The 26,129-nt window shown below is 44.5% G+C and overlaps 1 protein-coding gene across 1 annotated transcript in view; it reads left to right on the forward strand.

The window, feature by feature from the left end:
* The window catches only part of LOC129843036 (slit homolog 1 protein-like), a 123,162-nt gene that overhangs the window by 13,261 nt on the left and 83,772 nt on the right, over nucleotides 1-26,129 (forward strand). The window contains exons 2-4 of the mRNA XM_055911764.1: nucleotides 4,141-4,212; nucleotides 9,566-9,637; nucleotides 9,779-9,850. Coding sequence (XP_055767739.1) covers nucleotides 4,141-4,212; nucleotides 9,566-9,637; nucleotides 9,779-9,850 — 216 coding nt within the window. The remainder of the gene's footprint in view (nucleotides 1-4,140; nucleotides 4,213-9,565; nucleotides 9,638-9,778; nucleotides 9,851-26,129) is intronic.

The following is a 26,129-nucleotide window of genomic DNA, read 5'->3' on the forward strand; positions in this document are numbered from 1 at the left end:
ACAGGCTCTCACCACAGAGCCCTGTGGGAAAGGTGACATCATCTTCTATCTGGCTGTCAATTCAACCAAAGACAATGAGGTCATATTGTAAAGCAGCGGTTCCCAAACTTGGGGTCGCGACTGATTTGAAAATGGGGTTGCGGAAGAATTTCCAAAATATAATAACCCTGTCTATAAGACAAGCTCTCACAGCCCTGCCTGCAACCTAATCTCATAGTTTCACTTCAGACTTTGCCGTAAACGGATGAAGGTTGATATTTCACCCATTAATTCCGAGTGGAGATGGTTGCCTCGCTTCGAGATCTTAGGAAACAATGCAGTATTTAGTTTTTTTATGTAATGTTCTTACATTGTTACCCCAGGAAATCTTACTTATATGTACGTATTCTCATTCACCCCTTTAGATTTTTGTGTATTAGGTAGTAGTTGGGGAATTGTTAGATTACTTGTTAGATATTACTGCACTGTCTAAACTAGAAGCATTTCGCTACACTCGCGTTAACATCTGCTAACCATGTGTGTGTGACGAATAAAATGTGATTTTATTTGGTTACAGGGTTAAAACAGAAACAACTCAAACGGTTAAGTATCGACGTCCTAAAGGACCTTTTCAAACATCCGAAATTGACGGCTCTTTCTTGTGACCAGCACGCTCACAGACTCATTGCAGAATCCCGACATTTGTCCATAAACCAAACATTTTGAAGGTTAAGTTTAGGCATTCATTCTGAATGGTTAAGGTAAGGGTTCAGGTTTTGGGTTAAAACAAAACAATAAATAACAAGTACCTTGTACAGGGATTGAGTATTCAACCCTCTTGAGCTGGAGCTCGTGGCTTCCGCCCATCCGCCATCCCTGTCCAAAATGCCCCAGCAAAATCCAAGCCTACTGGTGGTAATAGAGCTCAGCGTTGCCCCTAGTGGCGGGTTTTGAAGGCATCTCCCGACATCCTGGGGACCTGGACGGATGTCGAATTTCAGTGGCTGTTGAGCGACCTGGTTGATCAATAACCAAGGATGTTTGATAGCAAGCTAAGGTTCTCTCAGACTGAACACTGCAGCTCACCATGAAGTAGAACAGTGGTGAGAATAGCATTCAGTCTGGTTTAACCAGGATTCTCTGTGTTTTCTCACATTGGATTCCTCATACTCTCAGAGACGTTATGTTGAGATCACGCTGTCAGGTTATTCGTGATGACATAGCCACAGATGCTTACAAAACACACCTCATCCTACGAAGGCTTTTCATTTGGTTATTATCGTTCTAGCTTTGTGTCGGACACTCTGTTATCAGACTGAGAACAGAAGATGTGTCCCAAATGGCTCCCTATTCCCTATACAGAGCACTACTTTTGACCAGAGCCCTATTCCCTATATAGTGCACTACTTCAGACCAGGGCCCTATTCCCTATATAGTGCACTACTTTTGACCAGAGCCCTATTCCCTATATAGTGCACTACTTTTGACCAGAGCCCTATTCCCTATATAGTGCACTACTTTTGACCAGAGCCCTATTCCCTATATAGTGCACTACTTTTGACCAGAGCCCTATGGAACCCTATTCCCTATATAGTGCACTACTTTTGACCAGAGCCCTATGGAACCCTATTCCCTATATAGTGCACTACTTTTGACCAGAGCTGTAGTCAAAAGTGGTGCCATTTGGGACGCAAGCAGATTGTCCTCTGTAGAGGAGCTGTTCATTCCTGTTTTGTGCCAGTCAACCTGCTGTGGTTTAATAAAACCACCCTGTGATTGGTTGACCACCTGCTGCATCCAATCAGAACCTCTGTGGGCTGCTGCTCTGAGGACACTGTGTGGGTGTTTGAAAGAGACGTTGTAGTCCCAGGCAAGACAACACCAACAAATTTGCAGCTCCCCTGTCACACAGCACCTGTGTCTGTGTGAATGAGAGAGGGAGGGAAGGAGAGCGATTGAGACAGCTAGGAGAGAGAGAGACTGACTTCTGTCATGTATTCTGAACTGTCGATGAAACCAGTCTGCTCTACCTGTAGCTAAGGCCAGTCCCAGATAAAGGAGATGGAGTATAGTATTATTGTATTTACAATACATTCGGAAAGTATTCAGACCCCTTGACTTTTTCCACATTTTGTTACGTTCCAGCTTTATTCTAAAATGGATTAAATCGTTTTTTCCCCTCCATAATGACAAAGCAAAAACAGTTTTTTTGAAATGTTTGCGAAATTTTTTTATCACATTTACGTAAATATTCAGATTCTTTGCTCATTACTTCATTGAAGCACGTCTGCCAGCGATTATAGCCTTAGGTATTCTTGGGTGTGACGCTACAAGCTTGGCACACCTGTATTTGGGGAGTTTTGGGGAGTGCCACAACCATGCTTCACACGAGGGATAGTGCCATGTTTCCTTCAAACATGACGCTTGGCATTCAGGCCAATGAGTTCAATCTTGGTTTCATCAGACCAGAGAATCTTGTTTCTCATGGTCTGAGTGTCCTTTTGGTGCCTTTTGGCAAACTCCAAGCAGGCTGTCATGTGCCTTTTACTGAGGAGTGGCTTCTGTCTGGCCAATCTACCATAAATGTCTGATTGGTGGAGTGATGCAGAGATAGTTGTCCTTCTGGAAGGTTCTCCCATCTCCACAGAGGAACTTTGGAGCTCTGTCAGAGTGACCATTGGGTTCTTGGTCACCTCCCTGACCAAGGCCCTTCTCCTCCGATTGCTCAGTTTGGCCGGGTGGCCAGCTCTAGGAAGAATCTTGGTGGTTCCAAACTTCTTCTGTTTAAGAATGATGGATGCCACTGTGTTCTTGGGAACCTTCAATGCTGCAGAAATGTTTTGGTACGCTTCCCCAGATTTGTGGCTTGACACAATCCGATTTCGGAAACAACTGAATTTTTAAATGTTTGGCCTCATTGCTTGGTTTTTGCTCTGACGTGCACTGTCAACTGTGGGACCATATATAGACAGGTGCGTGTGCCTTTCCAAATCATGTCCGATCAACAGAATTTACCACAGGTGGACTCCAATAAAGTTGTAGAAACATCTCAAGGATGATCAATGGAAACAGGATGCACCTGAGCTCAATTTCGAGTCTCATAGCAAATGGTCTGAATACTTATGTAAATAAGGTATTTCTGTTTTTATTTTATTTTAAATTTGCAAGCATTTCTAAAAAAAATGTTTACAAAAAAAGTTTTTTATTTGTCATTATAGGGTGTTGTGTGTAGATTGATAAGGGACGGGGGGCGATTTAATCCATTTTAGAATAATGCTGAAGTGTAACAATGTGGAGAAAGGTTAAAGGGTCTGAATACTTTCCCGAATGCACATATAGTGTGAATGTGTTTATTTGGTGTGAATGTGTTGATATAGTGTGAATGTGTTGATATAGTGTGAACGTGTTGATATAGTGTGAATGTGTTGATATAGTGTGAATGTGTTGATATAGTGTGAATGTGTTGATATAGTGTGAATGTGTTGATATAGTGTGAATGTGTTGATATAGTGTGAATGTGTTGATATAGTGTGAATGTGTTGATATAGTGGGAATGTGTTGATATAGTGTGAATGGGTTGATATAGTGTGAATGGGTTGATATAGTGTGAATGTGTTGATATAGTGTGAATGTGTTTATATAGTGTGAATGTGTTGATATAGTGTGAATGTGTTGATATAGTGTGAATGGGTTTATATAGTGTGAATGGGTTTATATAGTGTGAATGGGTTTATATAGTGTGAATGTGTTTATATAGTGTGAATGTGTTGATATAGTGTGAATGGGTTGATATAGTGGGAATGGGTTGATATAGTGGGAATGGGTTGATATAGTGTGAATGTGTTTTATATAGTGTGAATGTGTTGATATAGTGTGAATGTGTTGATATAGTGTGAATGTGTTTATATAGTGTGAATGTGTTGATATAGTGTGAATGTGTTTATATAGTGTGAATGTGTTTATATAGTGTGAATGTGTTGATATAGTGTGAATGTGTTTATATAGTGTGAATGTGTTTATATAGTGTGAATGTGTTGATATAGTGTGAATGTGTTGATATAGTGTGAATGTGTTGATATAGTGTGAATGTGTTTATAGTGGGAATGTGTTTATGACCAACATGTTTGCTAATATTCTGTGTGTTTTCTTCCTCTCATCCAGTGATCTAAATGGGAACAACCTGACGACCATCAGCAAGACAGACTTCTCTGGCCTCAAACACCTCAGAGTTCTGTAAGTCCCATCCTTCACTACACTAAGATTTGTTGGCATTTTATTGCTTTGAAATGTATAAGAATGAAGGATGTAGGTAATGTTGTCCGTCTGGTGTAGAGGGATTGTTCTACTCAGGAATATCACCAGCTGGGTGTTCTGTGTGCAAGTAGTTTTGAAAATATGTTTTATTTATTTCCAGTGAGGGCTTACTACACTCAATATTACTATTACCAGGAGTTGGAACTGGTTCAAGGAACAGAACCGGAAAATAATGACATTTTTCAAGGAACGGAAACAGAACCTGGAGCAAAGGGGATCTCTAGTGGTCCGGAACAGAACCATTCTTTTAAAAGCATGAGAACCGGTTAATGACTTTCTTTCAGCTTGGCACACCTGTGTTTGGGGAGTTTATCCGATTCTTCTCTGCAGATCCTCTCAGGCTCTGTCAGGTTGGATGGGGAGCGTCGCTGGACAGCTATTTTCAGGTCTCTCCAGAGATGTTAGATCGGGTTCAAGTCCGGGCTCTGGCTCGGCCACACAAAGACATTCAGAGAATTGTCCTGAAGCCACTCCTGCATTGTCTTGGTTGTGTGCTTAGGGTTGTTGTCCTGTTGGAAGGTCAACCTTCGCCCCAGTCTGAGGTCCTGAGCGCTCTGTAGCAGGTTTTCATCAAAGATCTCTCTGTTCTTTGCTCTGTTCATCTTCCCCTCAATCCTGACTAGTCTTCCAGTCCCTGCCGCTGAAAAACATCCCCACAGCAGGATGCTGCCACCACAATGCTTCACCGTAGGGATGGTGCCAGGTTTCCTCCAGACTTGACGCTTTGCATTCCAGCCAAAAAGTTCCATCTTGGTTTCATCAGACCAGAGAATCTTGTTTCTCATGGTCTGGGAGTCCTTTAGGTGCCTTTTGACAAACTCCAAGCAGGCTGTCATGTGCCTTTACCATAAAGGCCTGATTGGTGGAGGGCTGCAGAGATGGTTGTTCTTAAGGCTGTAACGTAACAAAATGTGAAGGGTCCTGAATACTTTCCGGTGAAGTAATGACAGGTCTACTACTAATGTCCTGAACACATTATAATACACATCATATTGATGACTGCACGGTTGGGAAAGTGCATGCAGGAAGGGCGTTTCACTGTACTTGTGCACGTGACATTAGAAACTTGAAACGTATCATGATGCCCAGTGCTTCAAGCCAACCCCCCACTCTCTCGCTCCCCAACTGCAAAATATCAGTCGGATCTCGTGGCCTACACTTGTGTGTCCATCAAGCATCTAAAGTTTAAACAACTAGCTTTCCAGGTCCATAGAAAGCTGCTCTATCCACAGTGTAGTGATTTTACCACAGTGTAGTCATTTAATGAGCTAAATGTAAAAACGACTTTGATTTCCCGGGTTGAAAAAGGAAAAGTGAGGACCTTCACTTTTTTGTGTTTTGAACCGGTTCAGAACTTTATTATGGATTTGTATTTGCATTTTGCGGTTCTGAACGGTGGAACGTAACTTAAATCTGGAATCCGTAGTGGGGTTGGCCACGTCCATTTGTGATATTGCATTTAACATTTTAGTCATTTAGCAGAAACTCTGATCCAGAGAGACTTACAGTTAGTGAGTCATTTAGCAGACGCTCTGATCCAGAGAGACTTACAGTAGGGAGTCATTTAGCAGACGCTCTGATCCAGAGAGACTTACAGTTAGTGAGTCATTTAGCAGACGCTCTGATCCAGAGAGACTTACAGTTAGTGAGTCATTTAGCAGACACTCTGATCCAGAGAGACTTACAGTTAGTGAGTCATTTAGCAGACGCTCTGATCCAGAGAGACTTACAGTTAGTGAGTCATTTAGCAGATGCTCTGATCCAGAGAGACTTACAGTTAGTGAGTCATTTAGCAGACGCTCTGATCCAGAGAGACTTACAGTTAGTGAGTCATTTAGCAGACGCTCTGATCCAGAGAGACTTACAGTTAGTGAGTCATTTAGCAGACGCTCTGATCCAGAGAGACTTACAGTTAGTGAGTCATTTAGCAGACGCTCTGATCCAGAGAGACTTACAGTTAGTGAGTCATTTAGCAGACGCTCTGATCCAGAGACTTACAGTTAGTGAGTCATTTAGCAGACGCTCTGATCCAGAGAGACTTACAGTTAGTGAGTCATTTAGCAGACACTCTGATCCAGAGAGACTTACAGTTAGTGAGTCATTTAGCAGACACTCTGATCCAGAGAGACTTACAGTTAGTGAGTCATTTAGCAGACGCTCTGAACCAGAGAGACTTACAGTTAGTGAGTCATTTAGCAGACGCTCTGATCCAGAGAGACTTACAGTTAGTGAGTCATTTAGCAGACGCTCTGATCCAGAGACTTACAGTTAGTGAGTCATTTAGCAGACGCTCTGATCCAGAGAGACTTACAGTTAGTGAGTCATTTAGCAGAGTCCCTGATCCAGAGAGACTTACAGTCAGTTACAGGAGCAATTAGGGGTAAGTGCCTTGTACAAGGGCACATAGACTGATTTTTCAATTAGTTGGCTCGGGGATTTGAACCTGTGACCTTCTTGGTTACTGGCCCATTGCTCTTAACCGCTAGGCTACCTGCAACAACAGCAGACTATACATTAGGATATGGTTTGACCATGCCGCTGGATGCTCCTCTCCTTCCACTCATAAACAAACCACAAACTATAACTAATGTGACCAGTGGCGCTGTTTCACCTTCTGCAGATCTCAGCTTTAATACAGAGGTTATAGTACACATTGTGTTTATTACACTGCTGGTAAAGCAACTGACTGACTCTACCAACAGAACACACAGGCCTCCCATCTGCTCTTCCAGATACCGTGGAGCTGGGTGGAAGTACAATACCCCAGGGAAGGAAGGGGATTGGTTGTCTCAGGTTGCTGTGTTAGACTGACACTGTTTTCGACATACACTGTTGTCTGTCTGACAGTGATGGACGCCTGTGTGTGTGTGTGTTATCGTGTGTGTGTGTGTGTGTGTGTGTGTGTCATCGTGTGCGTGCGTGTGTGTGCGTGTTTAACTAATTTTGCGGGGACCAGAATAGAAAACAAACAACTATTTGACCAACTGGGACATTTTGTTGGTCCCCACGAGGTCAAATGCTATTTCTATGGGGTTTAGGGTTAGAATTAGGTTAAGGTTAGGGTTAGGGTAAGTGTTAGGGAAAATAGGATTTTGAATGGGACTGAATTGTGTGTCCCCACAAGGTTGGCTGAACACGGGTGTGTGTGTGTGTGTAATAGTGGGTTAAAATCCTCAACTTGAAACTAATAGTTACTAATAACATCTCCTTGGGTTAGTTACCGTCCTGTCCCTGTGTCTGTCCCTGTGTCTGTCCCTGTGTCTGTCCCTGTGTCTGTCCCTGTGTCTGTCCCTGTGTCTGCGCCTGTGTCTGCGCCTGTGTCTGCCCCTGTGTCTGCCCCTGTGCCTGTCCCTGCCCTGTGCCTGTCCCTGTGCCTGTCCCTGCCCCTGTGTCTTCCCCTGTGCCTGTCCCTGTGCCTGTCCCTGCCCCTGTGCCTGTCCCTGTCCCTGCCCCTGTGTCTGCCCCTGTGCCTGTCCCTGTGCCTGTCCCTGCCCCTGTGCCTGTCCCTGTCCCTGTCCCTGCCCCTGTCCCTGTGCCTGCACCTGTGCCTGTCCCTGTCCCTGCACCTGTGCCTGTCCCTGTCCCTGTCCCTGTCCCTGTCCCTGTCCCTGCCCCTGTGTCTGCCCCTGTGTCTGCCCCTGTGTCTGCCCCTGTGCCTGCCCCTGTGTCTGCCCCTGTGCCTGCCCCTGTGTCTGCCCCTGTGTCTGCCCCTGTGTCTGTCCCTGTGTCGTCTGTGTCTGTGCCTGCCCCTGCCCCTGCCCCTGTGCCTGCCCCTGTGCCTGCCCCTGTGCCTGCCCCTGTGTCTGCCCCTGTGTCTGCCCAGACAGTTGATGTCAGACTGAATGCTGTCAGGAAGATAACGTATCAAGTATTGCCCCGTGCAGACAGCAGACAGCAGACAGCAGACAGCAGACAGAAGTTATATGTCACGTTAACATGTTGTTTTCTGCGCTGTGTTGAGATCCCTAAAATACAGTCTTTTTTCTTCTACCTCTTCATCCTTCCTCCCTCTCTCTTCATCCTTCCTCCCTCTCTCTTCATCCTTCCTTCCTCCCTCTCTCTTCCTCCATCCTCCCTCTCTCTTCCTCCATCCTCCCTCTCTCTTCATCCGTCCTCCCTCTTTCTTCATCCTTCCTCCCTCCCTCTCTCTTCCTCCTTCCTCCCTCTCTCTTCATACTTCCTCCATCTCTCTTCCTCCCTCTCTCTTCATCCTTCCCTCTCTCTTCATCCTTCCTCCATCTCTCTTCCTCCATCCTTCCTCCCTCTTCATCCTTCCTCCCTCCCTCTCTCTTCCTCCATCCTCCCTCTCTCTTCATCCTTCCTCTTTCTTCATCCTTCCTCCCTCCCTCTCTCTTCCTCCATCCTCCCTCTCTCTTCATCCTTCCTCCCTCTTTCTTCATCCTTCCTCCCTCCCTCTCTCTTCCTCCATCCTCCCTCTCTCTTCATCCTTCCTCTCTCTTCATACTTCCTCCATCTCTCTTCCTCCCTCTCTCTTCATCCTTCCTCCCTCTCTCTTCATCCTTCCTCCCTCTCTCTTCCTCCATCCTTCCTCCCTCTTCATCCTTCCTCCCTCCCTCTCTCTTCATCCTTCCTCCATCTCTCTTCATCCTTCCTCCATCTCTCTTCCTCCCTCTCTCTTCATCCTTCCTCCCTCTTCCTCCATCCTTCCTCCCTCTCTCTCCATCCTTCCTCCCTCCCTCTCTTCCTCCATCCTCCCTCTCTCTTCCTCCATCCTCCCTCTCTCTTCATCCTTCCTCCCTCTCTCTTCATCCTTCCTCCCTCTCTCTTCATCCTTCCGCAATCTCTCTTCCTTCTTCCTCCCTCTCTCTTCATCCTTCCTCCCTCTCTCTTCATCCTTCCTCCCTCTCTCTTCATCCTTCCTCCCTCTCTCTTCATCCTTCCTCCCTCTCTCTTCATCCTTCCTCAATCTCTCTTCATCCGTCCTCCCTCTCTCTTCCTCCTTCCTTCCTCCCTCTTCATCCTTCCTCCCTCTCTCTTCATCCTTCCTCCCTCTCTCTTCCTCCATCCCCCCTCTCTTCCTCCATCCCTCCTTCCTCCCTCTTTCTTCCTCCATCCTCCCTCTCTCTTCCTCCATCCCTCCTTCCTCCCTCTTTCTTCCTCCATCCTTCCTTCCTCCATCCTCCCTCTCTCTTCCTCCATCCTTCCTTCCTCCCTCTCTCTTCCTCCATCCCCCCTCTCTCTTCATCCTACCTCCCTCTCTCTTCATCCTTCCTCCCTCTCTCTTCCTCCATCCTTCTCTCATTCTCTTCAGTCACCTGATGGAGAACCAGATTAGCAACATTGAGAGAGGAGCATTTGATGATCTGAAGGAACTGGAGAGACTGTGAGAGCACACACACACACACACACACACACAGACACACAGACACACACAGACACAGGGGAGACAGTCTTCCTGTTAGATAGAAAGCTATACTGTAATGGTGTGGGTCTGGTTTCTAATGTGTTCTGTCCTTCTGAACAGTCGTCTGAACAGGAACCGTCTCACTCAGCTCCCTGAACTGCTGTTCCAGAAGAATGAGGCTCTGGCTCGACTGTGAGTACCCTATTTACCCCCCCTACACCCTCTACACTACCACACTATACACTACTCTACCACGCTTTACACTACCAACCTACACACTCTACACTATACACTACCATGTTGTACACTACCACCCTACACCCTCTACACTACCACACTATACACTACTCTACCACGCTGTACACTACACTACCACGCTGTACACTACCCCCGTACACCCTCTACACTACCACACTAAACACTACTCTACCACGCTGTACACTACACTACCACGCTGTACACTACCACCCTACACACTCTACACTACTACACTATACACTACCACGCTGTACACTACCACCCTACACACTCTACACTACTACACTATACACTACCACGCTGTACACTACCACCCTACACACTCTACACTACTACACTATACACTACCACGCTGTACACTACACTACCATGCTGTACACTACCACCCTACACACACTACACACTACTACATACATACTACATACACTCTACACTACAGTACCACACTACACACTACACTACCATCCCTGTACACTACACTTCCATCCCTATACACTACACTTCCATCCCTATACACTACACTTCCATCCCTGTACACTACACTTCCATCCCTGTACACTACACTTCCATCCCTGTACACTACACTTCCATCCCTGTACACTACACTTCCATCCCTATACACTACACTTCCATCCCTGTACACTACACTTCCATCCCTATACACTACACTTCCATCCCTATACACTACACTACCATCCCTGTACACTACCATCCCTGTACACTACACTACCATCCCTGTACACTACCATCCCTGTACACTTCCATCCCTATACACTACACTACCATCCCTGTACACTACCATCCCTGTACACTACCATCCCTGTACACTACACTACCATCCCTGTACACTACCATCCCTGTACACTACCATCCCTGTACACTACACTACCATCCCTGTACACTACCATCCCTGTACACTTCCATCCCTATACACTACACTACCATCCCTGTACACTACACTACCATCCCTATACACTACACTTCCATCCCTATACACTACACTTCCATCCCTGTACACTACACTTCCATCCCTATACACTACACTTCCATCCCTATACACTACACTACCATCCCTGTACACTACCATCCCTGTACACTACACTACCATCCCTGTACACTACCATCCCTGTACACTTCCATCCCTATACACTACACTACCATCCCTGTACACTACACTACCATCCCTATACACTACACTTCCATCCCTATACACTACACTTCCATCCCTGTACACTACACTTCCATCCCTATACACTACACTTCCATCCCTGTACACTACACTACCATCCCTGTACACTACCATCCCTGTACACTACACTACCATCCCTGTACACTTCCATCCCTATACACTACACTACCATCCCTATACACTACACTACCATCCCTATACACTACACTTCCATCCCTATACACTACACTACCATCCCTGTACACTTCCATCCCTATACACTACACTTCCATCCCTATACACTACACTACCATCCCTGTACACTACCATCCCTGTACACTACACTACCATCCCTGTACACTTCCATCCCTATACACTACACTACCATCCCTATACACTACACTACCATCCCTATACACTACACTTCCATCCCTATACACTACACTTCCATCCCTGTACACTACACTTCCATCCCTATACACTACACTTCCATCCCTATACACTACACTTCCATCCCTATACACTACACTACCATCCCTGTACACTACCATCCCTGTACACTACACTACCATCCCTGTACACTACCATCCCTGTACACTTCCATCCCTATACACTACACTACCATCCCTGTACACTACACTTCCATCCCTGTACACTACACTTCCATCCCTGTACACTACACGTCCATCCCTGTACACTACACTACCATCCCTGTACACTACACTTCCATCCCTGTACACTACACTACCATCCCTGTACACTACACTTCCATCCCTGTACACTACACTACCATCCCTGTACACTACACGTCCATCCCTATACACTACACTTCCATCCCTATACACTACACGTCCATCCCTGTACACTACACTTCCATCCCTGTACACTACACTTCCATCCCTATACACTACACGTCCATCCCTATACACTACACTTCCATCCCTGTACACTACACTTCCATCCCTGTACACTACCATCCCTGTACACTACACTACCATCCCTGTACACTACCATCCCTGTACACTTCCATCCCTATACACTACACTACCATCCCTGTACACTACCATCCCTGTACACTACCATCCCTGTACACTACACTACCATCCCTGTACACTACCATCCCTGTACACTACCATCCCTGTACACTACACTACCATCCCTGTACACTACCATCCCTGTACACTTCCATCCCTATACACTACACTACCATCCCTGTACACTACACTACCATCCCTATACACTACACTTCCATCCCTATACACTACACTTCCATCCCTGTACACTACACTTCCATCCCTATACACTACACTTCCATCCCTATACACTACACTACCATCCCTGTACACTACCATCCCTGTACACTACACTACCATCCCTGTACACTACCATCCCTGTACACTTCCATCCCTATACACTACACTACCATCCCTGTACACTACACTACCATCCCTATACACTACACTTCCATCCCTATACACTACACTTCCATCCCTATACACTACACTTCCATCCCTGTACACTACACTTCCATCCCTATACACTACACTTCCATCCCTGTACACTACACTACCATCCCTGTACACTACCATCCCTGTACACTACACTACCATCCCTGTACACTTCCATCCCTATACACTACACTACCATCCCTATACACTACACTACCATCCCTATACACTACACTTCCATCCCTATACACTACACTACCATCCCTATACACTACACTACCATCCCTGTACACTTCCATCCCTATACACTACACTACCATCCCTATACACTACACTACCATCCCTATACACTACACTTCCATCCCTATACACTACACTTCCATCCCTATACACTACACTACCATCCCTGTACACTACCATCCCTGTACACTACACTACCATCCCTGTACACTTCCATCCCTATACACTACACTACCATCCCTATACACTACACTTCCATCCCTATACACTACACTTCCATCCCTGTACACTACACTTCCATCCCTATACACTACACTTCCATCCCTATACACTACACTTCCATCCCTATACACTACACTACCATCCCTGTACACTACCATCCCTGTACACTACACTACCATCCCTGTACACTACCATCCCTGTACACTTCCATCCCTATACACTACACTACCATCCCTGTACACTACACTTCCATCCCTGTACACTACACTTCCATCCCTGTACACTACACGTCCATCCCTGTACACTACACTACCATCCCTGTACACTACACTTCCATCCCTGTACACTACACTACCATCCCTGTACACTACACTTCCATCCCTGTACACTACACTACCATCCCTGTACACTACACGTCCATCCCTATACACTACACTTCCATCCCTATACACTACACGTCCATCCCTGTACACTACACTTCCATCCCTGTACACTACACTTCCATCCCTATACACTACACGTCCATCCCTATACACTACACTTCCATCCCTGTACACTACCATCCCTGTACACTACACGTCCATCCCTATACACTACACGTCCATCCCTGTACACTACACGTCCATCCCTGTACACTACACGTCCATCCCTGTACACTACACGTCCATTCCTGTCCAACTCCATAATGGTTCTCCTCTACATACAGTGAGCTGCCAAAGTATTGGGACAGTGACACATTTCTTGTTGGTTTGGATTTGAAATGATACAATGACTTTTAGGTTAAATTGCAGACTGTCATCTTTAATTTGATGGTATTTTCATCCATATCGGATTAAGTTTTTGTACGTTTCCCCCCATTCTAGGGGACCAACAGTATTGGGACAAATTCACTTATATCTGTATTGAAGTAGTAAAAAGTGTAGTATTTGTTCCCATATTCATAGCATGCAGTGACTACGTCAAGCTTGTGACTCTATATACTTGTTGGAAGCATTTGCTGTTTGTTTTGGTTGTTTCAGATTATTTTGTGTCAGATAAAAATGAATGGTAAATAATGTAATGGGTGATTTTGGAGACAATTTCAGGGTAAATTAGAATATAAGGTCCTAAAGCCTTGTATATTAATGTGGATGCTACCATGGTTACGGATAATCCTGAATGAATCGTGAATAATGATGAGTGAGAGAATTACAGACTCACAAATATCATACCCCCCCAGAAAAAAGTCTGACCTCCCCTGTTATTGTAATGGTAAGAGGTTAGCATGTCTTGGAGGTATGATATATAATGCTGACCTCCCCTGTTATTGTAATGGTGAGAGGTTAGCATGTCTTGGAGGTATGATATATAATGCTGACCTCTCCTGTTATTGTAATGGTGAGAGGTTAGCATGTCTTGGAGGTATGATATATAATGCTGACCTCCCCTGTTATTGTAATGGTGAGAGGATGCTAACCTCTTGGAGGTATGATATTTGGGCGTCTGTAACTTTCTCAGTATGGGACCAAATAATTAACACACATATAAGTGAATTTGTCCCAATACTTTTGGTCCCCTAAAATGAGGGGACTATGTAGAAAAAGGGCTGTAATTTCTGAACGTTTACTTGATATGGATGTAAAATGCATATTTAACCTCATAGTCATTGTATCATTTCAAAGTGCTGGAGTCCAGAGCCAAAGCAACAACAACATGTGTTTGTTACGTCTTACAGTTATCCAGACGGTTTGCTGCCAACGGTGGTATACTGCAGCATTCTGGGGCTGTGTGTGTGTGTGTGTGTGTGTGTGTGTGTATGAACACAGTGAGTGTGTGTGTGTGTGTGTGTGTGTGTGTGTGTGTGTGTGTGAGTGTGTGTGTGTGTGTGTGTGTGTGTGTGTGTGTGTGTGTGTGTGTGTGTGTGTGTGTGTGTGTGTGTGTGTGTGTGTGTGTGTGTGTGTGTGTGTGTGTGTGTGTGTATGAACACTGAGTGTGTGTGTGTGTGTGGTGAGGAGAAAGGGGGGTATTTGGGCTTCCGTGCTACTGCTTGGAGACACTAGGAGACAGATACACAAACACAGACGGAGAAAGAGAGTGACAGAGAGAGAGAAAGAAAAGCAAACACAGAGTAACTCTTTAATTATCCGATTGATTGATCCCAGCATGACAGGTGTGTGTGTGTTGGTGTGGATGGATGATGGGCTCTAACAGAGTTCAGAGGGAGAAGAAAGAGGGAGAGGGGGGTAGGGGAGAATGAGAGTAGTTGTTGAAAGGGAGATGGAGAGAATGTGATAGAAAAATAAGGTGGGTTAGAAAGAGAGAAAAGGGGGATAGAGAAGGAGAGAGGGAAAGGTGTGTAGGGGGGAGACAGGGAGACGGGGGGGTTGGCTTGTTTGTTTTTGTGCAATTTCACACTGTCGCTCCCATCAGGGAATCACCAGATGGACTTGGCATGTTCAATCAATCAGTAAACACACAACAGGGAGGGAGGGAGGTGTTTCCGTGCTGCGTTGATGGACAATAAAGCCTCAGTCCCAGCAGACCTCTTCCTCTGAAACACTACACCACACAGGGAGGAGGAGGAGGAATACACACAACATGCTAACACACACAGGGAGGAGGAGGAGGAAAATACACACAACATGCTAACACACACAGGGAGGAGGAGGAGGAAAATACACACAACATGCTAACACACACAGGGAGGAGGAGGAGGAATACACACAACATGCTAACACACACAGGGAGGAGGAGGAGGAATACACACAACATGCTAACACACACAGGGAGGAGGAGGAAAATACACACAACATGCTAACACACACAGGGAGGAGGAGGAGGAAAATACACACAACATGCTAACACACAGGGAGGAGGAGGAGGAATACACACAACATGCTAACACACACAGGGAGGAGGAGGAGGAGGAAAATACACACAACATGCTAACACACACAGGGAGGAGGAGGAGGAATACACACAACGTGCTAACACACACAGGGAGGAAGAGGAGGAAAATACACACAACATGCTAACACACACAGGGAGGAAGAGGAGGAAAATACACACAACATGCTAACACACACAGAGAGGAAGAGGAGGAAAATACACACAACATGCTAACACACATAGGGAGGAAGAGGAGGAAAATACACACAACATGCTAACACACACAGGGAGGAAGAGGAGGAAAATACACACAACATGCTAACACACACAGGGAGGAGGAGGAGGAATACACACAACATGCTAACACACAGGGAGGAGGAGGAGGAATACACACAACATGCTAACACACACAGGGAGGAGGAGGAGGAATACACACAACATGCTAACACACACAGGGAGGAGGAGGAGGAAGAGAGGAATACACACAACATGCTAACACACACAGGGAGGAGGAATACACACAACATGCTAACACACACAGGGAGGAGGAGGAGGAATACACACAACATGCTAACACACACAGGGAGGAGGAGGAGGAAGAGAGGAATACACACAACATGCTAACACACACAGGGAGGAGGAGGAGGAATACACACAACATGCTAACACACACAGGGAGGAGGAGGAGGAAGAGAGGAATACACACAACATGCTAACACATACAGGGAGGAGGAGGAGGAATACACACAACATGCTAACACACACAGGGAGGAGGAGGAGGAATACACACAACATGCTAACACACACAGGGAGGAGGAGGAGGAAGAGAGGAATACACACAACATGCTAACACATACAGGGAGGAGGAGGAGGAATACACACAACATGCTAACACACACAGGGAGGAGGAGGAGGAAGAGAGGAATACACACAACATGCTAACACATACAGGGGAGCTGTCTTTCATGGGTTCTCTGTATGTATCCTCCTAATTCTCCTTCTTTCCTCCCCCTCTTATTTTCTGCCTGCTTCACTCCGTCCGTCTTTCTGCTTCACTCCCTCCATCTTTCTGCTTCTTTCCTTCTTCCATCCCCCCTTCCTCCTTCCTTCTCCCTCCATCGTTCTCTCTGCCTCTCCTTTTATTCTCTCCATCCCCTCTCCCAGTTGCTTTCTCTCTCTGTGGGTATCCTGTCTTTTGTGTGTGTCTGTGTTGTGGTAGCTCCACACCCAGAGCCAGTCTTTGTCTGTTGGATACCCAGAGGGAAGGGCCCTCCCTGGTTTCCTCTCCCCGGAATAGGCCCTCACCCCTGGGGCTAACCAGGGATTACTGAGGCACAGGTGGAGCTGGGAGGATGTGTGTGTGTGTGTGTGTGTGTGTGTGTGTGTGTGTGTGTGTGTGTGTGTGTGTGTGTGTGTGTGTGTGTGTGTGTGTGTGTGTGTGTGTGTGTGTGTGTGTGTGTGTGTGTTTGTCTGTACCTTGACCTTGAGGTGAACCCCACCCTTAGTCCCCTTGTTCCTGTCTCACCCACCCCCCCTCTTCCCCCATCACTCTCGCTCTCACTCTCTCACTCACTCACTCACGCACATGCACACACACACACCCTCCAGTGTGTTATTGCTGAGTAGAGTGGAAGCTTCTATAAAACATGCACTGGGGAAAACCCATAGTATGGAGGAAAAAACTAAGATTTTCAATAACGTACTTTCATTTTGTGTTGTTTCAGTAAACATTAGTTAGTTTTTCGTTACTTGGCAGGATTTTTTGGGGTATAAAAATGTATTCCTGTTCATATTCCAATTTTGCTGAACCCCTAAACATTAACCCTAACCACAAACCCCTAAACCTAACCCTTTTACTTTTCAGGACATGCAAAATGTCCCGACTTTCCTATCTTCTCAGGATATTCTGGTCACTTGTCAGGACATTTTGAAGACTTGTCAAATTTTGGTGACTTGTCAGGACATTTTGGTGACTTGTCAGGACATTCTGGTGACTTGTCAGGACATTCTGGTGACTTGTCAGGACATTCTGGTGACTTGTCAGGACATTCTGGTGACTTGTCAGGACATTCTGGTGACTTGTCAGGACATTCTGGTGGCTTGTCAGGACATTCTGGTGGCTTGTCAGGACATTCTGGTAACTCGTCCGTAATGGGTCTGCGGTCAAACGACCACCCCTCATCACTGTCAAACGCTCCCTAAAACACATCAGCAAGCAGGCCTTTCTAATCGACCTTGCCCAGGTATCCTGGAAGGATATTGACCTCATAAGGTAAGTAGAGGATACCTGGTTATTCTTTAAAAGTGCTTTCCTCACCATCTTAAATAAGTATGCCCCATTCCCAAAAAATTTAACTAAGAACAGATATAGCCCTTGGTTCTTTCCAGACTTGACTGCCCTTGACCAGCACAAAAACATCCTGTGGCGTACTGCATTAGCATCGAATAGCCCCCGCGATATGTAGCTTTTCAGGGAAGTTAGGAACCAATATACACAGTCAGTTAGGAAAGCAAAGGCTAGCTTTTTCAAACAGAAATGTGCATCTTGTAGCACAAATTCCAAAAGGTTTTGGGACACTGTAAAGTCCTTGGAGAATAAGAGCACCTTCTCCCAACTGCCCACTACACTGATGCTAGGAAACACTGTCACCACCGATAAATCTACGATAATCGAGAATTTCAATAAGCATTTTTCTACGGCTGGCCATGCTTTCCACCTGGATCACCCTACCCCGGCCAACAGCTCTGCACCCACCGCAGCAATTTGCCCAAGCCCCACCCCCCGCTTCTCCTTCACCCAAATCCAGATAGCTGATGTTCTGAAAGAGCTGCAAAATCTGGACCCCTGCAAATCAGCTGGGCTAGACAGTCTGAACCCTCTCTTTCTAAAATTATCCGCCGCCATTCTTGCAACCCATATTACTAGCCTGTTCAACCTCTCTTTCGTATCGTCTGAGATCCCGAAAGATTGGAAAGCTGCCGCGGTCATCCCCCTCTTCAAAGGGGGTGACACTCTAGACCCAAACAGTTACGGACCTATATCTATCCTACCCTGCCTTTCTAAAGTCTTCGAAAGCCAAGTTAACAAACAGATCACCGACCATTTAGAATCCCACCGTACCTTCTCCGCTATGCAATCTGGTTTCCCGAGCTGGTCATGGGGGCACCACAGCCACGCTCAAGGTCCGCAACGATATCATAACCGCCATCGATAAAAGACAGTACTGTGCAGCTGTCTTCATCGACCTGGCTAAGGTTTTCGACTCTGTCAATCACCGCATTCTTATCGGCAGACTCAACAGCCTTGGTTTCTCAAATGACTGCCTCGCCTGGTTCACCAACTACTTCTCAGACAGAGTTCAGTGTGTCAAATCGGAGGGCCTGTTATCCGGACCTCTGGCAGTCTCTATGGGGTGCACGAAGTGACTGGCACGAATTGCAAACATCACTGAAGCTGGAGACTTATACCTCCCTCACTAACTTTAAGCATCAGCTGTCAGAGCAGCTTACTGCACCTGTACACAGCCCATCTGTAAATAGCCCATCCAACTACCTCATCCCCATACTGTATTTATTGTAATTACTTCGCCACCATGGCCTATTTATTGCCTTACCTCCCTTATCCTACCTCATTTGCACACACTGTGCAAATCCCCATATCCCCATATTGTTATTTATTTTTGCTCTTTTGCACCTCAGTATCTCTACTTGCACATCATCTTCTGCACATATATCACTCCAGTGTTAATGCTAAATTGTAATTATTTTGCCACTATGGCCTATTTATTGCCTTACCTCCCTAATCTTACTACATTTGCACACACTGTATATAGATTTTTCTATTGTGTTATTGACTGTACGTTTGTTTAATCCATGTGTAACTCTGTGTTGTTGTTTGTGTCGCACTGCTTTGCTTTATCTTGGCCAGGTTGCAGTTGTAAATGAGAACTTGTTCTCAACTAGCCTACCTGGTTAAATACAATTTTAAAAATGCAGGTCCTGACAAGATAGGAAAACAAGTCCACGCACAGCATTTTATCTGTTAACTCTCCCCTCATTATGCTAACGGTACGGTAGCTACTGTGGCATTCTCCTCTAGAACGGTAACATGTGCTGTCTCTTCCGGTGCCGTTAAACGGTTCAAGTGGTGATGAACGGGAGCGCCAGCCGGTCATGACAGCTGTCTTAATTAGCGTTTAGGGAGGCACAGGAGCGTGAAGATACTGTTTACCGGGATACTTTACTGTGATTGAGTAGGTAATGAGCTTTGTGTGTGTTGGTGGGAGTTTGTTTGTGGTAATGAGGTGTGTGTGGGTGGGTGGGTGGGTGGGTGGGTGGGTGGGTGGGTGGGTGGAGAGGCAACATCAAAACAGTCATTACCAGAGATGCTCATTAAGAAGAGGAGGTTCGTTAGGCAGGGCAGTTCTTTAAGGAAGAGAGAACAGTCTTCAGAAGAGACTCACTATCCACTCCCCCTCACATACAGTATTATTAGTTTCACTTTTAATGTCACAAGTACAGTGAAATACCTTTAATGCCCAGCTCTAACCCCAACTATGCAGTAATCAATAACAATGTAATACTAAGAAATACAATGTAGAAGAAAAACACACCAGATATAAAAAGAACTAAGAAGAATACGATCAAGTAAACATACTATATACAGGGTCAGTACCATATTATAATGTACAGGGATACTGGATCTATAGAGGTAGATATGTATAGGGGTAAACATACTATATACAGAGTCAGTACCATATTATACTGTACAGGGATACTGGATCTATAGAGGTAGATATGTATAGGGGTAAACCAACTATATACAGGGTCAGTACCATATTATAATGTACAGGGATACTGGATATATAGAGGTAGATATGTATAGGGGTAGGGTGACATGGATACTGGATCTATAGAGGTAGATATGTATAAGGGTAAGGTGATTAGACATCAGGATATATGATAAACAGAGTAGCAGCAGTTTATATATGTGTGTGTGTATGTAGAGTCAGTAGAAATGTAAGTGCATGTTATGTGAGTGTGAGCAAATGATGAAATGAGTATGTGTGCTGGAGTGTCAGTTGTCTTGAGTGTGTAGAGTCCTGTGAGTGTGCATAAAATTACAATTAAATATAAGAATACAAATAAGTAAAATACAAGAGTCAACTCAGATAGTCTGGTAGCCAGTATGTTAGATATTTAGCAGTCTTATGGCTTGGGGGTAGAAGCTGTTCAAGGTCCTGTTGGTTCCATATATATATATATACAATGCTCAAAAAAATAAAGGGAACACTTAAACACACAATGTAACTCCAAGTTAATCACACTTCTGTGAAATCAAACTGTCCACTTAGGAAGCAACACTGATTGACAATACATTTCACATGCTGTTGTGCAAATGGAATAGACAAAAGGTGGAAATTATAGGCAATTAGCAAGACACCCCCAAAAAAGGAGTGATTCTGCAGGTGGTGACCACAGACCACTTCTCAGTTCCTATGCTTCCTGGCTGATGTTTTGGTCACTTTTGAATGCTGGCGGTGCTCTCACTCTAGTGGAGCATGAGATGGAGTCTACAACCCACACAAGTGGCTCAGGTAGTGCAGTTCATCCAGGATGGCACATCAATGCGAGCTGTGGCAAAAAGGTTTGCTGTGTCTGTCAGCGTAGTGTCCAGAGCATGGAGGCGCTACCAGGAGACAGGCCAGTACATCAGGAGACGTGGAGGAGGCCGTAGGAGGGCAACAACCCAGCAGCAGGACCGCTACCTCCGCCTTTGTGCAAGGAGGTGCACTGCCAGAGCCCTGCAAAATGACCTCCAGCAGGCCACAAAAGTGGAATGGTCCTGGGCTTTGTAATGGGATTCTGCTGGTCTGGACAGAGAGATCTGTTCTCAAACTACTGGGTTAGAAGATCAGGCAGGGTTCAACCACACATCGCACGCGCATGTACACACACCTACGCACACGTACACACACCTACGCACACGCACACACAATGAACATTGAGAATTTGGACAACATGAGGAAGTCCCCTGGTTGATAACAGTGTATTGAATATCTCTGTGTTTTTGTTAGTGTGGGTGAGTAGAGCTGTGGGCTGCAGCAAAAATAGCACCCTATTCCCTATAGTGCACTAGTTTTGAGGAGGGCCCATAGGGCTGTGGTAAAAGAAGTGCACTATTTTGTGAAAAGCCATGATCATTCCCTTCTATCTGAACCCTGCCCATGTTATTATACAGCCTTTACTCACTCTGGTTCAAGGGTCATCCAGGGGAGACTTCTGGAACCTCCTCTTATGTCCTTCCAGAGTAAACAGACAGACAGACAAACAGAGACAGGCAGACAGGAGTAGCTGTGTTGGCCTGGGGAGTTGAGGATTGAAAGAATGGGAAAAAGAAGTGAAAAGGCCCTCAGATGTAATGCTTCAGTGTTATTTGGCTGGAAGATGAAGGGAGAGACGAAGAGGGTGAGAGTGATGAGTCCAGTTTGAAAATGGACACATTTCCTTTTCTAGTGTAAATATTTATGGGTTTGGTGTGCTGGTTTGGGCCGGAAGGGAAAGGCAAGAAGAGAGAGAGAGATTAAACACTCTCACACTATTTATCTCTCTCTCACACACTATTTATCTCTCTCACACACTATTTATCTCTCTCACACACTTTTTTTCACTCACACACTCCCAGACTGACCCCATGTATCAGAGGACGTGTTTTGTGTAATGTGTGGCGAGACATCCCAAAGCCAACTTCTCATATCCTTCCGCAAACACAATATCAACCAGACAATACAAGACAAATATTAGAGAAAAAGACAGCAAAGAGATTCCAGACAGACTCAGGTTGCTCTCTCTCTTTCTCTCACTCTTTCTCTGTCTCTCTCTCATCTCGCTCTATGTCTCTTTCTCTTTCTCTCTGTCTCTTTCTCTGTTACTCTCATCTCGCTCTCTGTCTCTCTCTCTGTCTCTCTCTCTCTCGCTCCCTATCTCTCGCTCTCTCTCTCTCTTTCTCTCTCGCTCTTTCTGTTTCTCCCGCGCTCTCTCTCTCTCTTTCTCTCTCACTCTTTCTGTTTCTCTCGCTCTCTCTCTTTCTCTCTCTTTTTCTCTTTCTCATCTCTCGTGTGGATTCTCCTTTTATCCCACCCCCTCCTTCTCTTTCTCTTTCTCCTCTCTCCCCTCTGGGTTTTTCAATGACCAGTTCTGGTTTTGGGGTGTCTGTGTTATTTGCTGAGAAACTAAGTAAGACAGAGGGAGGGGAAAGGAGGGATGCGACACACCCACACCAGAGACTGCACAGGAGATGGAGAGAGAGAGACCACAGGAAGACAAACTGACAGTGTAAGCTGTCAGGCTGATTGAGTTTGGGCTGTTACCGTGATAACACATCTCCTAAACCATCAGCACTGAGGGTCACACCCTTTCCAAGGTTCAGCTGGGTGGGTGGGTGGGGGTGTGTGTGTGTGTGTGTGTGTGTGTGTGTGTGTGTGTGTGTGTGTGTGTGTGTGTGTGTGTGTGTGTGTGAGAGTTTGGTCTTCTGAACGTGTGCATTTACGCTGTGTATGTACTGTATGTGTGTATATATTTGTGGATGTGCAGTATGTACTGTATGTATGTGTGCATATATTTGTGGATGTACTGTATGTATGTGTGTATATATTTGTGTATGTGCAGTATGTACTGTATGTATGTGTGTATATATTTGTGTATGTATGTGTGTATATATTTGTGGATGTGCAGTATGTACTGTATGTATGTGTGTATATATTTGTGGATGTGCAGTATGTATGTGTGTATATATTTGTGGAGTTTGGTCTTCTGAACGTGTGCATTTACGCTGTGTATGTACTGTATGTTTGTATATATTTGTGTATGTACAGTATGTACTGTATGTATGTGTGTATATATTTGTGGATGTACTGTATGTATGTGTGTATATATTTGTGTATGTGCAGTATGTACTGTATGTATGTGTGTATATATTTGTGTATGTATGTGTGTATATATTTGTGGATGTGCAGTATGTACTGTATGTATGTGTGTATATATTTGTGCATGTACTGTATGTATGTGTGTATATATTTGTGTATGTACTGTATGTATGTGTGTATATATTTGTGGATGTGCAGTATGTACTGTATGTATGTGTGTATATATTTGTGCATGTACTGTATGTATGTGTGTATATATTTGTGGATGTGCAGTATGTACTGTATGCATGTGTGTATATATTTGTGTATGTACTGTATGTATGTGTGTATATATTTATGTATGTGCAGTATGTACTGTATATGTGTATATATTTATGTATGTGCAGTATGTACTGTATGTATGTGTGTATATATTTGTGTATGTATGTGTGTATATATTTATGTATGTGCAGTATGTACTGTATATGTGTATATATTTATGTATGTGCAGTATGTACTGTATGTATGTGTGTATATATTTGTGTATGTATGTGTGTATATATTTGTGGATGTGCAGTATGTACTGTATGTATATGTGTATATATTTGTGTATGTGCAGTATGTACTGTATGTATGTGTGTATATATTTGTGGATGTGCAGTATGTACTGTATGTATGTGTGTATATATTTGTGGATGTGCAGTATGTACTGTATGTATGTGTGTATATATTTGTGGATGTGCAGTATGTACTGTATGTATGTGTGTATATATTTGTGGATGTGCATTATGTACTGTATGTATGTGTGTATATATTTGTGGATGTGCAGTATGTACTGTATGTATGTGTGTATATGTTTGTGTATGTGCAGTATGTACTGTATGTATGTGTGTATATGTTTGTGTATGTACTGTATGTATGTGTGTATATGTTTGTGTATGTACTGTATGTATGTGTGTATATATTTATGTATGTGCAGTATGTACTGTATGTATGTGTGTATATGTTTGTGTATGTGCAGTATGTACTGTATGTATGTGTATATTTGTGTGTAGGTACTGTATGTATGTGTGTATATATTTGTGCATGTACTGTATGTATGTGTGTATATATTTGTGTATGTACTGTATGTATGTGTGTATATATTTGTGTATGTACTGTATGTATGTGTGTATATATTTGTATATGTACTGTATGTATGTGTGTATATATTTGTGTATGTACTGTATGTATGTGTGTATATATTTGTGTATGTAATGTATGTATGTGTGTATATGTTTGTATATGTACTGTATGTATGTATGTATATATTTATGTATGTGCATTATGTACTGTATGTATGTGTGTATATATTTATGTATGTGCATTATGTACTGTATGTATGTGTGTATATATTTATGTATGTGCATTATGTACTGTATGTATGTATGTATATATTTATGTATGTGCATTATGTACTGTATGTATGTGTGTATATATTTATGTATGTGCATTATGTACTGTATGTATGTGTATATGTTTGTGTATGTGCAGTATGTGTGTGTATATGTTTGTGTATGTACTGTATGTATGTATGTGTATATATTTGTGTATGCAGGCTGCTTTGAATGTGTAACAACGTCCCAAATGACACCCTGTTCCCTTCCTAGTTTACTGCTATGGGCCCTGGTCAAAAGAAATGCACTCTACAGGGAGTAGGGAACCATTGTGGCCACCGCCTGTGTGTGTGAGACTAATGTTTTGCATGTGTGTGGTGTGTTATGTTCCTTTGAACGTGTTCTAGTTAGGTTCCAGTCTGTCCATGTAAATTCCCTCTGACTGAAACTCAGTAGACTCCAGCCACCCCAGTCATAGACTGTTCTCTCTGCAGTCTGTCCATGTGAATTCACTCTGACTGAAACTCAGTAGACTCCAGCCACTCCATTCATAGACTGTTCTCTCTGCAGTCTGTCCATGTGAATTCACTCTGACTGAAACTCACTAGACTCCAGCCACCCCAGTCATAGACTGTTCTCTCTGCAGTCTGTCCATGTGAATTCACTCTGACTGAAACTCAGTAGACTCCAGCCACCCCAGTCATAGACTGTTCTCTCTGCAGTCTGTCCATGTAAATTCCCTCTGACTGAAACTCAGTAGACTCCAGCCACCCCAGTCATAGACTGTTCTCTCTGCAGTCTGTCCATGTGAATTCCCTCTGACTGAAACTCACTAGACTCCAGCCACCCCAGTCATAGACTGTTCTCTCTGCAGTCTGTCCATGTGAATTCACTCTGACTGAAACTCAGTAGACTCCAGCCACCCCAGTCATAGACTGTTCTCTCTGCAGTCTGTCCATGTGAATTCCCTCTGACTGAAACTCACTA

The sequence above is a fragment of the Salvelinus fontinalis genome, unplaced genomic scaffold (assembly GCF_029448725.1).
Source record: "Salvelinus fontinalis isolate EN_2023a unplaced genomic scaffold, ASM2944872v1 scaffold_0090, whole genome shotgun sequence".
Classification (NCBI taxonomy): domain Eukaryota; kingdom Metazoa; phylum Chordata; class Actinopteri; order Salmoniformes; family Salmonidae; genus Salvelinus; species Salvelinus fontinalis.